This window comes from Mastigoproctus giganteus, chromosome 9, assembly GCF_048544385.1.
Source record: "Mastigoproctus giganteus isolate SK-2022 chromosome 9, ASM4854438v1, whole genome shotgun sequence".
Classification (NCBI taxonomy): Eukaryota; Metazoa; Arthropoda; class Arachnida; order Uropygi; family Thelyphonidae; genus Mastigoproctus; species Mastigoproctus giganteus.
In genome coordinates, this window is record NC_143583.1 from 190,365,424 (window position 1) to 190,384,116 (window position 18,693).

General features: G+C 35.4%; 1 protein-coding gene across 2 annotated transcripts in view; it reads left to right on the top strand.

The window, feature by feature from the left end:
* Positions 1–18,693, top strand: part of LOC150080972 (putative ATP-dependent RNA helicase DDX10) — a 274,251-nt gene that overhangs the window by 230,839 nt on the left and 24,719 nt on the right. For both annotated transcript variants that reach the window (XM_090381935.1, XM_090381936.1), the window contains 3 exons: positions 1,841–2,141; positions 7,443–7,583; positions 14,936–15,091. In XM_090381935.1, coding sequence (XP_090238061.1) covers positions 1,841–2,141; positions 7,443–7,583; positions 14,936–15,091 — 598 coding nt within the window. The remainder of the gene's footprint in view (positions 1–1,840; positions 2,142–7,442; positions 7,584–14,935; positions 15,092–18,693) is intronic.

Genomic DNA, 18,693 nt, shown 5'->3' on the forward strand with positions numbered 1-18,693 from the left:
TTATCCACTTCAGTTCAGTCCCCTCACAGATGCCTAGGTTCCAGAATCCCCAGTCTTTCTTGATAAGAGTATCCTTTCATGCCTGTAACTCTTGTTGCTCATCTCTACATTCTTTTCAACAGATCCATGTCCTTCCTGAAATGTGGTCTGACCTTTGCTTTATACAGTAAGATATTCACCTCTTTGTCCCTGCTGGCAAATTTTTTGTATATTACCGACAGTATCCAGGAACCATTCTAGCATCCTGTCCGCACTGCTCAGAGAACTTTATCTCTGACTTTATAGTTATCCTATGTTTTTTTTATTATAAACCACCTTGAGTTTGTGCTACCCAAACAATATTTTTATCCTAGGATTTCTGCTACCCAAATTCAATACCTTGCATTTATCAATGTTGACATTTTTCAGCCCATCTGCATAGGCTATATAGTTCTTCTTGAAGCAGCATACCATTAATCCTGCCCTCCCCTTATGTCATCAGCAAGCTATACATAAAACTTATACATCAAACTTTAAATATGTATATCAATATCATTAACAAATATTAAAAACTGTCCTTTTATCCATATCAGTAACTTCCCTTAAAGCCATATAACTGCAATTTATACAACAATCTGTTTGTTTGGAGAATAGTATCTTGACTGAAATCTAAGCATATAAGATGTCAAAATTATCTTTCCTTTCATTTCCCTTTAACAAATCCACACTATGATTGCCTTATAGCTCCACTCCTCTCAAGGTGATCTCAATTACTTCTTAAATTAATGATGCCATTATTTTACCTGGCACAGACAGAATTCATTTAGTTGCCCACTTCACCATTCAAACTACCTTATGAATAGAAGATACATGTGCACATCTCCACTCTCTAGGGACCTCTCCTGAATCTAAGGGTGTCTCGATGTTATTGCTAAAGTTTTTGACTACCACATTTGCTACTCCTTTTAATATAAATGAATTGATTCCATCAGTCCCAAGTATTTTGTTTTCTTTCAGCCACAGAATTTCTTTTCCAGGCTCCTTTTAGTTACTATTAAATCATTTAATTCAAATCAATTTCTATTAATTATGTAACATTTACTTTTTTTCTAATCCATCTCTAAAAGTTCCTTCTTGTATGAATGTAGAAGAAAAATATTTATTCAGGTGTTTGTCAGCTGTCTGTACCGGATTGTCAATAGTTATGCAGTTTGTATCAAGAGGATCAATGTAATTCAGTCTTTTTCTTCTAGTGCTTACATAAGAAAAGAAGAATTTTTCTTCTTAGTATGCTTAACCCCCTGGGTAACTTTATTAGAGACTAATTTATGCTTACTGTAGGCTTCTGCATCTCCTGATAATTTATAGTCATCCCATATACTACAACTAAGTTACCAACACTGCTTTATATTGCCATTGCATTTCCTTAGGTTACCTATTTTCAATTTGGATACTGCTGCATGAATTAGCTGTTGTACACTTTAGTATACTTTAGTTAGAAATTCAGACAATCTTTATCTGGAACTGGATGAAGAAGTGTTCCCCCCCACCACTTCTTCATCTAGCTCTAGATAAAGATTGTCTGAAATTTTGTAATTTTCTGTTTGGCTTTCTTATACATCTCTGTTACCCACTCTCCACCAGTATTGTAAAAATATATAATTTTACTTTTATCTTCAATATATCTTCATCAATCCCATTGAGTAGATATATAACATGCATTTGGAAAAACCTTAAAACAAACTACAAAGCAAAACAATGTAGAGATTCTTTTAAGCTCTGCATACATCCAGTCAACTGCCTCATTTGTTTTTTCTTATTTTACATATTTACTCTGTAACATTACTTTTTTTCTTATTAGGTCATTGGGTTTGGCAGTTACACCAAGAATTAGGTTTATAGAAAGAGAAAAGAAGAAGATAATACAAAACCAATTTTCTGGGAGCAAAGTCCAAAATTCTGAGGAAGAGGAATTAATTGACTCTTCAGAAGATAAACTTATCAAGAAGGCTAATGAAACATATTCTGAGGAGAATGAATATATTCCAAAACATTATTCACAAACAGCTTTTGACTTTTATAGTTCTGAAGATTCAGATAAAGAAGAGGATGATTTTCTGACAGTCAAGAGAACAGTCATGTGTTATAAAGATATTGAGCTGGTCAGTATATGTATAAATTTAGTATCAATTATTTTATTTATATATATATATATATATTAGTATTACTCTTGTTATTCAGATGGGAATGGCAGCAGACTTAAGCGAGTGTGACAAAGGCCAAATTGTAATAAGCATGACTGGGTCAGAGCATATCCGAAATGGCACAGCTGGTGGGATGCCCACAGTCAGCCGTGGTTAGTACCTACCGAAAGTGGTCCAAGGAGGGAAAACCCACGAACCGCCAGCGAAGTGTTGGACGACCACGGCTTATCAATGCTCGAGGTGAGCGAAGGCTGTCCCGGATGGTACGTGGCAAGAGAAGGGTGACTGTGGTGCAACTTGCCGGTAATTGGAATGCTGGTGACAGGAGTAATGTGTCAAAACACACAATACATCGAACCGTGCTGAAAATGGGGCTGCGTAGTCGCAGGCCACTCTGAGCACCCATGCTAACCATGGTTCACCAGCACCTACAATGGGCACACAAGCATCGAAACTGGACCTTGTGTGATTGGAAGAAGGTCGTTTGGTCTGGTGAACTCCTTTTCCTGTTGCACCGTGTGACAAAAACAAGCCAGTGGCAGCGGTGTCATGCTTTGGGCGATGTTCTGCTGGGGATACCATGGGTCCAGTCATCCGTGTGCCAGACACTCTCATGACTACCACTTACCTAAACATCATTGCTGACCAGGTACAGCCTTTCATGGCAACGGTCTTCCCCTCTGGCAGTGCCGTCTTTCATCAGGATAATGCGGCATGCCACACTGCCCAGATTGTTCGAGGCTGGTTCGCAAACACGAGGAAGAATTCCAGGTATTGCCCTGGCCTCCAAATTTCCCTGACATCAGTCCCATCGAGCATCTGTGATTTGTGTTGAAACAGCAACTCCAATTTGCGGCGTCTCAACCACGAACCTTACAGGAGTTAAAGGAACTGCTGGTTACGTGTTGATACTAGATACCACAAGACACATTTAGAAATCTTGTAGCGTCAATGCCTCACCAGCATTGACGCTACAAGATTTTACGTGCAGCCAAAACAGCTCAGTTATGAGCTGTTTTGGCTGCACGTGAAGTTCCAAGTTGATAGTCATAATGTTTTAGCTCATCGGTGTATATAAGTAGAGGATGTACCATTTCCTTGGATACACTTTCATAAGTGTTTGACCTCATTCTCCAGAACATGTCATTGTCACTTGCCACATCCATGCTGGCCCAGTGGGCAGGAGTTTCAGGTGGTCCATTTCACATATCTTCTCTGATATACTTTGTTTTTCAAAAGGTCTGATAGGAAAAAAAAGTCCAAGGAAAACAAGCCTGGGTATCTTGGTGGCCATTCCTGTGATCCCCTTCAACCTATCCTTTGACCTGGGAATTGTTGATCTAACCATTATGATACACCTGCAACATAAAGAAATCCGTATTTTTTTTTTATTTATTATTTTTTTTTTTATGAAAACACCAAACACGAGAGATATTAGTACCTATAGTACTTAGTACTGTGCTCTTGGGTTGGAGGTTGAGAAGACAAAAGAAGATATTTGTTGACATTAGACTTTAACTTCTGTAGACTGTAATTTTCAGGAAATACGTATGAAGGAAGGTTGTTCCAGAAAACGGCAGTTGAATGAATAAACGAGGAAGATGAAAAGTTGGTTCTGTGAGTTTGAAGTCGGACAGTAAATGGATGTTGGCTGATGGCAGCACGTGTTCGGATTGTTTTGAAAGAGACAGTGGGAATTACAGAAGCCAATTCAGAAGAGCAGTGCCCATGGAAATATCTGTAGAGAGGCATGCAGCAGAAACAGTACATCTATGAGACATCGAATGGAGAGACTGTTAGAGATGAATCATTAATTAACCTAACTGCCCTATTCTGAATGGAATCAAGAAGCCTGAGAGAGGTTTTGGGGGCACCACCCCAGATGTGGAACAATATTCCATGGTAGGGTGGATTTCTGATTTTTACAGAGTGAACAGCTGTTTGGAAGAAAAGTAACGCCGAGAGTGAAAGAGAAAACCAAGTTTTTTAGATACAGAGGAAGAAATATTTGTAATGTGCTTGTGCCAAGAAAAATTAAAGTCGGGGTAAACCCCAAAAGAATTATATCATTTTGCCTAGAAATTGGAGTGTCACCAAAAGATAAGCATAGGAGCAGAAGAATCCTTTTTGCAAGATATAAGACAAGACTGAGTTTTAGAAGGATTGAAATCAACTAAGTTGTCTTTGCCCCATTGGAGAATTACCTGGAGATCGGCATTTAAGGAATTGGTATTAGATTTTCGAGAAGTTGAAGCTGATTGAGCAGGGCAAGGTTTCTCAAAATGGAAAGTGGAATGCAATGTGCTATCATCGACAAAACTATGGATAGGATTTCCAGTCAATGGAAGAAGGTCATTAATATACAAGAGGAAAAGAGTGGGGGAAAGAACTGAACCTTGTAGGACACTGGCATTAGTGGAAAACAGAGAGAAGTTAGAAGACAGAGAGCCATCTACCATCACCCTCAGTGAGCGATCAGAGAGAAAACTGGATAACCAATTACAAAAAACAGTTGGCAAACCATAAGATGGAAGCTTGTTTAGAAGACCTTTATGCCAAACACGATTGAAAGCCTTCGAGATGTCAAGAGCAACTACTTGTGTTTCACCAAACCTTTCCATTAAATTAGTCCATGAATGGGTAACGTAAGCCAGAATATCACCAGTGGATCGACACTGACGGAATCCATACTGGCGATCGTTGATCAGACGGAAGGTTTCTAGGTAGTTTAAGAGTTGGCAGTTAATTGATTTCTCCATTACTTTAGAAAGAGTAGAAATAATTGCAATGGGACGATAATTGGATGGGAGGCATTTGTCACCCTTTTTAGGAACTGGCTGGATATGAGCAAATTTCCAATCAAGTTTGCTACTACATATATAATATACTCAACAATACATTAGAGGGTGAGACATGATTAAAAGAGATAGAGTTTACTTTGTTACAAATGAAGCAATCTTGAAGTAACAATCAAATTAAAGGTAAGAGAAGTAAACTTGAGATAGTATAAACACATAGAAAGGATGGGAAAAGAAAGATTAATGGTAATAGATCCAAAGGCAGGCCAAAAGGAGGTGGATCATGCAAGCATCAGGAGAAAGAAGACTTACCAGGACTAGGGCTAAAAGATCTAACAAGTAATAAGATAGCATGGAGTAAAATATTGAATGGAAGGCTTATTAGAAATTAGTCCAGAAGGACTAATTTCTATTATCATAACAATCTCCACACCCACTGGGTATAACAGATGGATTTTCAGTAAAATCACATCTGAAGTTTACCTTGATGTTTTTCAGAATAACTTTATTCATTTACTCATGCGTTACCGAGGAGTTAATACCACTGGAACTCAATTTCATCAAGATGACACAACTTCATGCTGTAGATATTGTCTGCAATTTCCTGATGTTTGTGGTAGAAAATTATAAGTTTCAAAATATTAGCCACACTACTCTGATTATTTATTTAAGTCTGGGTGACTATTTCCTGTGTGGATATTTTAGTGACAAAATATTCAACACTAATCCTTGCACAGTTGATGATTTGAAATAGGTGCTGCAGCAAGTGGTGGTGTTTTCAATCAACACCATAGAAACTCTGCAGACCTTTTTACGGAATTTCATTATTCAACTTTGACACATTCACACATGAGGACACCGAACATTTCACTTTGAGGTTTCCCACATATACTGTAACTTTGAATAATAATTAACAAGGTGTATCTTTGAATTTTTTTCATTGTTTTTGAAAGCAACTGTGGAACGGTTTAATGAATAAAAAATCATCCAGGACTTAAAATTGTCTTTCCATGTACTGGAAACAATATAAAAGAGCATTCTTTTTTTAGTTACATAGGACATTTCATAATACATTGCCTGTATTTTCAGTACCTGAAAACAATGACTAAAGTTTATATAAATATGCATCCAATTCTGAATGGTTACAAAGCTATGGCTATTTGAATTTTAAAAAAATGTTATGGAGATTTTAGGGATTAAAAAATAATTAAAATAAAAAAATAATGAATAAGAACAGACATAGTAAAATGTTTATTCATATTACATACGTATTTGCGTAGTCTTATTTATTTTTTAGTTTTATTATTTTTTACCATTGTAAACTTCACGGCCATTTTTTAAAATTGAAATAGCCAATATCTTTCTAACCAATCAGAATCAGGCACGTGTTTATATGAATTTTTTTTATTTATTTTTTTTTTATTGTTTTCTGCTTCTGAGTCAATCCTGAAAGTACATTCCACATGTTATTAAACATCTTGTGTAAGGGATGGCCCAAAATTCTGGACATGCTTTAAATTTTTATGATAATGGCACGATTGCTGGATTATCGTTAACCTATAACCAAGTGTGCAAAAAATTGGAATTCTTCTGTATATGTGGGAATTTGAAAGATTGGCAAAAAAAATTCAAACTGTTTACTCTTTTTAGTTCATCCCATCTTTATTTTCAATCTTTTTGGAGTGCAATGAGAAAAATCCATTTTTTATATTAAAACTCCCTTTAGACTTTTTTGGCGAACAAAATGCAAATTGAAAAACTGCACACTTCAACAAGCATGTGCAGTTGGATGCCAGGCCATCAATAACAGCAATGCCTGCTTTATAAAACATGAAGTATGTATGTCAACAGTTTGATTCCAGACAGTGCTTCAACATCATGAAGCTAGAGAGCATTACATATTGGAGAAAAGCACACTGCAGTGAAGCCAGCTTGTTATTAATAAGTGCTATTAATAATATGTGACAGATACCACATACTTGTTGAAATGTGCAGTTTTTCAATATGTATTTTGCTTTTACTCCAGCAATTTCTGTTAATTCATAAATTTTTCCAATTGTGCAATAATTAACAGAGATTTCTTGGAATTTTCTTAGAGAAATCAAAGAAACTATTTTCAGAAACAGGTATTAGGAGTGTAAGCTGTTTTTTGTTGTTTATATGTAGATGAAGCATGGCTGAAATATTTCAACAGTTAAGATATTTTAGCATTTCATCCTGGAGGAATATGCAATGTGAAATTTTCATAAATGCCATCATAATTGGGTTTTTATAATTTGAGTCTCTTTGTTGAACCCACATGCCTTTAATGTGGCAAAACTGCTAAAAAAAAAACTCCTTTTTTTTTTTTTTTTAAGCATTGGAAAAAAGTTCTGCATTGAAAAGAGTCTTCATATGAGAAGTTTATATAATTTGAAAACTGTAAATTTTTATTCATACTCATTATTAATTTTTTGCTTAGGATCAGAAGTCATCTATTGAGATTACAAGAGACATTACAATGAAGAAATCAAAACCTCTTACCAAACCATCAGTTGTAAAGAAAATGCTGAAAAAGAAGATAAAAGCAAATAAGAAAATTGTATTTGATGAAGAAGGGGAGGTAAGGATTTGCATTCTTCATGAAACTTTAAATATTTAAAAACTTAAAATAAAATCTTAATTTGTTTTTATTTTGACTTGGTTGCCTAATATTAAAGGATTTTTTTTAATTCATAAAAAAATTCTTAAAAACCTCATCATTACTTCTTTTATGATAAGCTGCCTCTAATTTTATAACATTTGATTCAGTTTCATTAACTTCTGGATCTGAATTTGAGAGACTTTCCTTTTTTGAAAACTAAAATCAAACAACAGTGCTTGACAGGAACAGTCTGTTCTTCTGATTTTACTGTTTTATTTACTAGAAGCTTTGAAGCATTATTTGAATTGACATTTGAAACAATCTTGAAAAATGCATGTATATACTCTGTAAAAGATTAAGCATCTCTTGTAAAATAAGTATGGCTATTGTATTAAGACAGTAGCTTCCAGCTATGATCTGTGTATCACTAGTTTATGGGATCATACTGTATAAAATTTGGCTATTTACCATATTTGCCAGACCAGCATTTTTATCCCGGAAAATGTTCAGACTACCCTGAAATTCCTTCACATATTATAGTCTGAATTGTATACCAGGTGTATTCAGTGCTTTTTTTTAGGTCAGACTGTGTATTATAGGGGTAATGAACCATGAACTCTGTGACATGAATGCCCTGTGCAGCTCTGATTAGTGGCACACCTACCAATGTGATAAATAAAATAATGTAAAAAATCAGAAATGAATATAGAGTTTAAATTCCACTTTTATTGACAAAAATTATAACTCAGGTGTCAATGAGACTAAAACTCATGGTTCATATTTACCACTTTTTAGTATTAATTTAACATGTGTTAGTGAGCCCCTCTTTATATCAGTTCTATGAGGACAAACATCTATTTGTTAACCTATATTAAATTTATTTTGTAAACAAAATTGCTTCTTTTTTTTCAATATAAGTGCTTAGCATATACAGTAATTCCTTAATTCCTTTATGTAATTGACAGAAACATTTGCATGGATCAGTAATGGGGGAGGTTAATTTATGGATATGTCTCTAAATGACACAGGACACATTTTCATGATAATATGTGGCACACTACAGGAAAAGGCCTTCCCTGATTATTGTTTAGCATATCAGAGTCAGATCTGACATGTCTTACTAAAACCTGTTCTTTATTTCGACAAAATAAATAATAAAACTCTACTTCCTTCTAGAAACCTGTTTCTGGAATGGATTACAGAGACTTATCATGTAACTGTGCCTTACCTTCAATATGTGAGACACTGATTACCACCCCCAACCCCTTGCCCTGCTTCTTCCCATTGAGATCTCTATGTACAATGATAAGCAATGTAATCAATCCCAAATTACGAATATTAGTAATCATTTGATCTTGTCCATGAACTTGGAGAATCAGTAATACCTTCTACAAATTGTGAATCACCAGCGGAGAGCAAACACATCTCTTTAACAGCTCATGTGTCTGTGTTTCATGCATTATGGTAGTTTTAATTTGTTATAAATTTGTAGTTACAAATCTAATTAAAGAATGCATATGTATGGCATATGGATTATGTATGTTGCACATTTCATGTATACAGTAAAATGAAGCAAAGATTATTTATTCATGAATTTGTATTTCAAATACACTGGTGTGCAAAACTTAAGGACCAACACTATTTCTAAAGGTTACAACCACAAAATCTTTACTTAAGGTACTCTTTACTGATGAGAGTAGATTCAGTCTCAGCAACAATTCTGAACATCAGCTAATCTGGCGAGAGGTTGGCACATGGTATCACCCCACAAACATCACTGAAAGGGATCAATATGGCGGTCAAGGTGTTCTTGTCTAGGGAGCCGTTATCTTGGATGGATGTATGCAACAGATACTGGAAGGCGGTACTGTAACCAGTGCACGTTTCTGTACCTCAGTGCAGTAATGTGTAGAGTAACCAGTGCACGTTACTGTACTGAGGTAATCCTTCCCCATGTGCATCTGTTGTTCTGACGTGCCATTGTCCCCAAGTTCGTATTTATGAATGATAATACCACACCCCATCGCACTGCAGCTGTGATATGCTTTTGGAAAGTGAGGACATTGTTCGTATGGATTGGCCTGCCTGTTCTACCGATCTAAATCCCATCGAACACATATGGGACACTCTGGGGAGACGCCTAGCAGCATGTTCACCAGCTGAAGATGGTACTGACAGAGGAATGGACGATGTTACTGCAAGAACTTATCAGCAACATTGTTCTTCTAAGTATGGACAGGCGGTGCAAAGCCTTCATCAACATTAGGGGTGGCCATATCTCCTACTGAGGACCACCTCTTCCCTTTGTTCCATCTTTGGCAGTGATGTATCTGTATGATGGCAGCCAGTGCTATGTTGCCATTTTTGAATAAAGTCCCTCTGTACCGTTTTGTTTCCGTTGTTGTGTCGGTGTTGTTTCCTTCATCATTTCTGTACCTCACCTCACGAGGTTCCTTTGGTATGCTTTTCCCATATCCAGGCCACTCCTTTGAGAAGCTATAGGTGAAAACCTGACTGGTAATTAAATTTTGCACACCAGCGTAGATGTAATAAAATATTTTTTACAACATTCTCCTAAAATCCTGGTGTATCTTATGGCTCAATGCATCTGATCATCTGGCAAATACAGTAAAGTGTTTATACATAATTCACACTCACCCTATATATGAAATGACCACATGCTGCAATTTTGCTGGAACGACATTGGTTTACTGAGTGATGTTCTGTATTCTGACCTCTTTTTAAAAAAATATGAATATGTCATCCCAATTATGTATACTTTATGAAGAATAGGTTCTGCATAATCACAATGATTCAAGTATGACTGGAAAGCTCCAGTATGAAGATATCTCCAGTTTCTCAGAGCACAAACACAATCAGGTGATGTACATTTTGTACCCTATATAGACAAAAGTAGCACAGACCTTCAAAAGTCATGGCCACCTTGCCAGTACAAAGCCTGTGGCGATATGGATTGTCAAAACTACAGATTTTCACTGACTTATACATTCTTGTATCGCTACCATCCCTGAACAAAAATGCATAAAAATTCACATCTACATAGAAGACCTGCCCTTTCTGCTACTACTATCCATTTGGCTGTAGACTTAATAGAACTGAATGGAATGGGACTTGATAGAACTGGAAATGGAGTGGATGGATGAGTGAAATGAGAAGTGTGTGTGTGTGTGTGTGTGTGTGTGTGTGTGTGTGTGTGTGTGTGTGTGTGTGTGTGTGTGTGTGTGTGTGTGTGTGTGTGTGTGTGTTTATAGCTGATGCTATAATATAAGCTTGCTTTTCTTGCATCATGTGCCGTGGGAAGGAGCAGCAGTGTGTAGCACATGCTTCTTGATTAGACCGGGGTTCGAGCCCATCACCACCAAATACGGAGGATGCGGAAAGGTCAGGGAACGACCACCGCATATCCCCGGAGCAATATGGCCTCAGTTGCTAATGCTCCTAAAAACCAAATAGCAACAACAACATCATGTGCCCTTTGCAATGCTAATGCTAACTAAAGATATAATTAGTTATCTGAGAGCTCCAAAACATGCAATCTCACAGTCGCAGAGAAAGGAGAGACAGCCTTGATCTACATTTTAACTAATACTTCCCCACATAACCGGATCAAAAATAAATTGAAATTTAATAATGCGAACTGGAAACAGTATAAAAAAAAACTGCTATATTTGATGATAAAACTGTATAATATATCCCTCTAACTTAATCTACTGTTCCAAAATTGCCCTTTAAAATTCTGAAATATATCTGAAGATATGGCAGAACAAAGATTCTATTATTTCAAATAAATTGAAAAACAAATCTTGAATTTATTATGTGAAGATGCTACCACCACAAAGTAACATAGATTCAATTTGCCTTGGTTATCAGTAGAAGTGTAATCTTTAAAATGATGCAAACAGAATCAAATAAGTCAGTGGCACATCTTCTACTTCATCACAATAATGCACTGAAACAGAAACTATATAACCAAAGTCAGAGAAAATTGCTGTTACCCTGGTTAAAACTTTTAAAAAATTTTGAGCAGCATATTCATCTGACCTTTCAAAGGCATAAAATGCAAAAGGAAAAATACAAGCTAAACTTCACTAGAGTATATCCTACTGTCATGATCATCCATTTACCATGATTGAATAATACAACAGTAGCTTAATCTGTGCAAAGAATAGTGCACTATTCCTGATGATATTTACTGTTGGCATTAGTGAGGCCAAATAATGCAAAGAAATAGACATTTTCTGTATTAGCCAGAAAAAAATCAGATTATTATTATAAATAAAACAAAACAGAATATTCTTGCTCTTTCCATCCATTCCCACAAGGTAACCATCCAATTCAGCTTTTGAATTTAGTCATGCTCACTGCCCATAAATTTATCCTTCCATAAATGAACTTCATGAGATCCAATCTTCTGTTATTCCCTGAAATTTTATAGAGGGTGGTCATTTTAAAAGTAAATCCATGTTATTTGTACAAATAATACTAATAAAATTTGTATTATTTGTATTAACATGTGTTATGGCAGGCTTCTCTGTTGTGTTGTATTACAACACAATGCCTGCCATAACACATGTTCAACCACTGAAATGTTGCAAGAGTTTTTTGGGGATTGAATCATATTACAAAGACTGTAGCCATCTAGGTCTCCTGATTTAACATCCCCAGACTCCTTTTTATGGGGATTATTAAAGCAGAAAGCTTAAGAGAGCAATTCACAAAGCATTCAGCAGCTCAAAGTGAGCATTGAAAATACAGTTGGGGGGGGGGGGGTATTAGCTCATTGTTGTGTCACTGAACAGGGGACTTCCAGCATTGCTTATAAATTATTGTTAATTATTCTAATAATAAAAATTGTATTCTGTGCTCCTTGGATTGTTTTTGGGTTTAGTTTTTAAAATGAACACCCTGTATTTGTGTCCCCTGGTTCTTGTCTCACCTGTGAGGGAGAATCATTCATTCTACTCAACCGCTTCAGCACTTTATATGCCTCAATCAGATTTCCCTTAGCCATTAGATAGATGTCCAAGGAAATGATAAATTCTAGATTAACCTGGTTTCTCAAAATTAACAATATCTTGAATCCAGGCCAATGTAACTTCACATCTGCATTCAACTTTTTAATGTAACAATTTAAACAAATATTTGCAGTGCTTTCTAGAAACGAACACTTAGTCATCATCTCCTTTGACATAGAGAAAGCCTTGTTATAACTTGGCATACATCATACTCCACCTGGTTTTTGATTGTAAGGTCAGTTTCCAAAATTCCAAAAACAGTATTTGTTAGTTCATGAAATGCACCCTGATCCAGAAATAACACTGAATTCAAAATAAGTTGTGTAGCATCAAGTTCCTTATTATTCTCTTAGATTCTGTATTAAACTTATACCACAAAAACATTTCTTTACAACCTGCCTGAAAATCTAAATATCTGCTGTGTCATGGGAAACTGATCATCAAATGTTGTTATACTTATATTGAACTTTGATAAAATTAAAGCTCTGAAAGTGTGTGAAGGTTGACCGATTTCTTTTTCCTTTCAATCTTACTGCAGAATCCTTCAACAATTTCTCTATAACGCCCAAGCAGAAGCATGGGACTCATCAAAAGATATGGCACATTTCTTTACAGATTCTTTTGAATACTTTTTAAATTCTTTATAAATATATAAAGAATTCTTTATATATTTATAAAAATTCTTTTGAATACTGACAGCAAATCTATCAGAAACAAAAAGAGAATTATGGTTCTGAACATGACAGTTAGCTGACCAGTTAGTGAAGGAATTGGGGTTGACAGTTAGCTGACCAGTTAGTGAAGGAATTGGGGTTTTTTCCTCTCGAGTTACTTTGGATTTTTTAGGCCCATACAACATGAAAATCAGTCCACGAATACAAACTTGTACAGAACAAAATAATACTGGCACAATGTGGCACTGAAGATTTTTTGGGGAGAAAAAGATTGAAATATTTGTTATTTATGAGGATCTGTATAAAAAAAAAAAATGTATTGACAGAAATGAGGCCATTTTTGCCCAAGTTCCCCATCAATTACAATATGCTGCATTTTCAACTGTAGGACCAGATGCTGTGTACTGGGGCTATAAAACTCGTCACAATATCAAAGCCAGTCACAAACCTTCAAACCTTAGTATGCCAAAGAGAGTGGGTAGACAGTAAACAGCTTCGTTTTTACTGATGTTAGTATACAACTACCCTGTGCAGGTTGAAGAAAATTGACACGAGACTAGGAAGAAAACAATAGGTGAAGCTAAGGTGTGTTAGTGGTTTTTCATTATAACCATCTTCCATTAAAGAGAGAATAGTGTCATTAATGCAGATGTTGAATTATGTTGCTCCCTGATAATGTCATGTCATCATTACAAGAGGTTCCTTACATACTACAGCATTTTGTGCAAAATGGTGTTTCACTGCATTTTTAGAAAAGGCAGATGACTCATATTGTTTGCAAGAACAACATTTAAGCCAGAATTTCCTATGGGGGGGGTTCACAATCCAAACTTCAGTTGCCACACATTTATATTGGATCACATAAAATTTTATAGGAAGTTCAAAAAAAATAAAAATAATAAATAACTAAGGAATGAACTAATCATTTTGCAAATCATAAAAACAGTATTTTAGGATGTCAGTATTTCTGCACTGTTACAGGATATCTTGGGTCATGTATATTGGTACTATATGAAGCAGTTCCCAACTTAAAGATGTGACATGGGTCACATCTTTAAAAAGGTTGGAAACTGCTGATTTACTGTGGCAGCACCCTCACATAGTCTGAAGAAGATGATTAGAAGAAGGTGATTAGCTTATGTGAGATGCATATTATTACTGCTTTGTCTGCCACCTATTCTATGGATAAATTCTTGATATCACTGAATATTAGTGATTGTTTCACATTGAAAAATGCCATTTGTTTTGCATGGACAGTTTTAGTCATTGTCAGATGCAGTTAATCCTGGGAAATACCACTAGTGAAAAATCTGCAACCATAATCCTTGCAAGTTCCTCATAATTTAACCACAAAATGTGAGATATTTGAGATCAATCTCTTTCTGAGCTGCTCAACTCTGAAGAGGTACACTTTATAATTGATTGGTTAAGTAGGGAATTTAATTAATTAGAGATTTAAAATCTAATAAGTATAAATGTAAACACCCAATTACAGGGCTAGTTGCTTATTTATCAAAAGATTCCATATCTTGAAGTTAGATCCCTCATAGCAATTTGCTGTTTTGATAAATGTAGTTGAATTTACTCACCAACAGTATAACCATTATAATGCACTTTACAGATTGCTGAAGAATTTCCCTTAGTGCAGAAGGCCTTAATAGCTAAAGAAGTTCCAGAAGATTCATCTTTCAACATTGAAATAGCTAAAAAAATTATGCAAGAGGAAGATGAAGTGGATAAAAAGTTATATCACCAGAGGGTGAAAGCAAAACACAGAGTAAGTACGCTTCTTTAGTTAGTAACATGTATTTACTGTTGCTATTAATAATTAATACTAACTAATAAATTACTTATTTTTAAAATAAACATACATGTCAAAAAATATTTTTTATTTTAAGTTTCATTAATATTTTGGTGAAGCTTTAGGTGGGTTCCCCATAAAGTTTAATATTTGAACAGAAGAGAAAGGGGAGAGAGATTTAATTTTGTAGTTATAATTAATTAGAATAATCTTAAATTTTTTTTTTTTTTTTTATAGTTACTTTTGGTACTAACAGTCACATCTGGTGGCATTTTGCTGGTCCTAGATATTTAGTGCAGCATGACACTTTGCTTTCTCACAATATATTAATTCCATGAGTGGTTAAGTTTTTTTTTTTTTTTTTAAGTGAATTGAGTTGACTGTTACTCTGAAACAAAAATGAAGTTGCTCTTTATTATTATTATTTATCAGCATTAACTGTGCATAATATTGAAATCTGAATGTAAATTTGGAGCAGCCATGAAGAGTGTAACGGTAATCAGCTTGTGAGCAAGCTGGTGATTTTACAGAGTTAATTTTGAAGAGAATAGTTCTGTACACATTTTGCAACAGTTAAACTTATGTATGATTTGTATTTTGGGATGTTAGTTGTGAGTAGTTGTATTGCGATTAATAAAGAATAGGATATGTAAACCATATTTATGTGCTTTTTATATGTAAATATGCTTAAGGAAATTATCTGGCCATGCTCAAGCACACATTCAGTAAGATTTCTTAATTGGCAATAGGTTGTTCAGTTATTAATTAATCAGATTTATGGGTGAAGTTAATTCATTTGCGGCCCTGGATGCCAAGTCTGTTCTTGGCCAAGTGATCCTTTTGTATAGGCTAATCATTTAATTCATGGAATGGCAGAGCCACCATATGATAACTCAAGTTTCAGAGAATTGCCAGTAGATGGTAGAAAGTATATTTCCAAGAATGTACTGACACTGTTGTCAATTCTGACATGTCTGGCAGTTTCAAAGTAGTCTTAAGGTATGAACTGTTTTATTATCCACTATTATATTTGACATTGTATGAGTGCTGCAGAGGCTGTGGAGAAATGTCAGAGGTTTAGAGACAAGTGCAATTTTCGAGTGGCAGGCAGCACATTAAAGAAAGTTGAGAAACTGTTAACACAATGACTATTCTCAAAAACTCATTAAAAAAAAAAAAAAAAAAAGGTTCCAGGAGTGTCTATGAGTGGATGCATTGATGGCAAAAGTGTGGTTTGGTCATAATAACAGCTATAATAATGACATTTATAATTCCAACAAACAGTATTCCAGACAAGCCAAAATGCCAACAAACCAAAATCCTGACCCACTCTAATGCCCTCTTAATAACAGCAAATTAAAAAAAAAAAAAAAAAAAGTAAATTTAAAATTTAATTTGATTATGTACTTTTATATTCATACCGGTTTTATGCTCATGCGAAACATGTGCATTACAAACACTGCACAGTTTTTCAAAATTATATAAGTTGCATACATACATTAAATGTCATATTTTTGAATAACATAGAAAGCATGGCTATTAAATAATGAGACTTGCAATAAAATAAATATGATGAAATGTTTTGTACCTTATAAATATCCCCTTCAAAATAATTGACTTAGGTTTTGCATCTACTGTTCCATACATTTCTTCCAAGCACAGAAACATTTCTGGAAGTCATCTTCTGTAATCCCTTTTAACACTTCATTTGTTTTTTTTTTTTTTCTGAATGTCTTTGATGGACTGAAAATTGATTCGCATAAGTACACTTTTCAGTTTTAGGGAACAGAAAAAGTCAGAAGGGGGTCAGGTCTGGTGAGTACTGTGCATATTCTCTCTCTCTCTCTCTCTCTCTCTCTCTCTCTCTCACACACACACACACACACACACACACAGAGAGAGAGAGAGAGAGAGAGAGAGAGAGAGAGAGAGATTTGTTTTTTGGCCAGAAACTGGCAAACAAAGTGATTGTCTTGGTGGAGTATCCAATCATCCTTCCATGATTTAGGTTTCTTTATGCAGCCTTGTCAGAATTTCAATATAGTATGTTTGATTGACAGTCTGATTTGGTGGGGTGTATTTACCGATAATAATTTCTTTAATATTGAAGAAAACAAGAAGCATGGTTTTCATTTATGATTTTGACCTTGCTTTTGCTTTTTTTTTTTTTTTTTTTTTTTTCTTTCTTTTGGCTGGGGGGCGGAGAATTGTTTTGTCTTCCATTGCATTGACTATCTTTCTTTTAGTTTTTGGGTCATACTGGAACAGCCAGCTTTCATCACATACAAGTCTGTCCCCGACATACGTAAGAGACACGTTCCAGGACTTCTTATATAAGTCGAGTTTTATGTAACTCTGAGAATGACTAATAAAATATTGTTACTAATCCCTGATATGCCAAAATTACAAAACCACATAATATCCTCAGAAGAATGAAGAAAAATAGCTAAATACCATAACAGTTAAAAACTTGATCTGGGGATAGCAGTGAAGTAGTACCACTTTCACTTATTCTCTTAGGCAGCACCATGATAACAGTCAAATGAAATTTTCTTTAAAATAACTTCACAGGGTTAAAAAAAAAAAAAATTTTTTTTTTCTTGTTTGTACTCTGACACGACCACCAGGTCAGGGGAGTTTACAATAAATCATCAATGCAAATGTTAATCATATTTAGCAGTCATGGGCTTGAACCTCAGTCCACTCAAAGAGCACGTGCTACTGCATTCATGCTCCTGACCGCTCTGCTAGGGATGTCGTCACACCTTACGACATGTGAATGAAGCATGCACTACACGATAGTTTGAAGAGAAGTTGTTGAAAAGGGTTGGACAACATGAATTTCAACTTCACCACAGTAACCCGATGTGTAACAAATATTACATAAAAAATGCAAACAAAAGCTCCTACTTTGCTCTCAAACAAAACTGAACTGATTCTACAATCAGGGCCGGCTTAAGACACGATCAAGCAGTTCCCCTGAACAGGACACCAAAATTTAGGGGGTGCAAAATGCCCTGAAAATTCAATGATTTGCTGTAAATTTCAAGTCTGAGAGGGCACACCAAAAAAATCTTGCACAGGGTGCTGATAGACCTGGGGCAGCTTCTGTCTACAATCAAGAAAGAAAGGATGTAGAGACGAAGGGATAGAGTGTAATTCTCCTAAGAAATAGCCAATGGAACACAGTCCACGTGGCTTGAATGTTGTGTGGGATATCTCTGAAGTGCTTCGATGCAGTTCACCTGTCTCAAACACAAGTTGTTGAATATTTCTTCAGAATTTTTAAAGTAGAAAATGAAATGTTAACTCTGGTTATTTACCTAGATTATTCTTGGCTACCTACCTCCTGCTTTTCTTTCTGAAATTCTTCATTGATACTATAGATGCCAATGTGTGCCTGTCCCATTATCTTCTCCCACCATCTTCTGTGCCAAGCTTCAACAATATTCTCTCATCTGTATTATTCAAGACCAGGAACAAAAGCCTTAGCCAAACCCCAGGAGACCCATCCCACTTGTAATCTAGGCATTATCTGAAGAATGACACTTTACAGTCACCCTTCAACCATTGCTCAT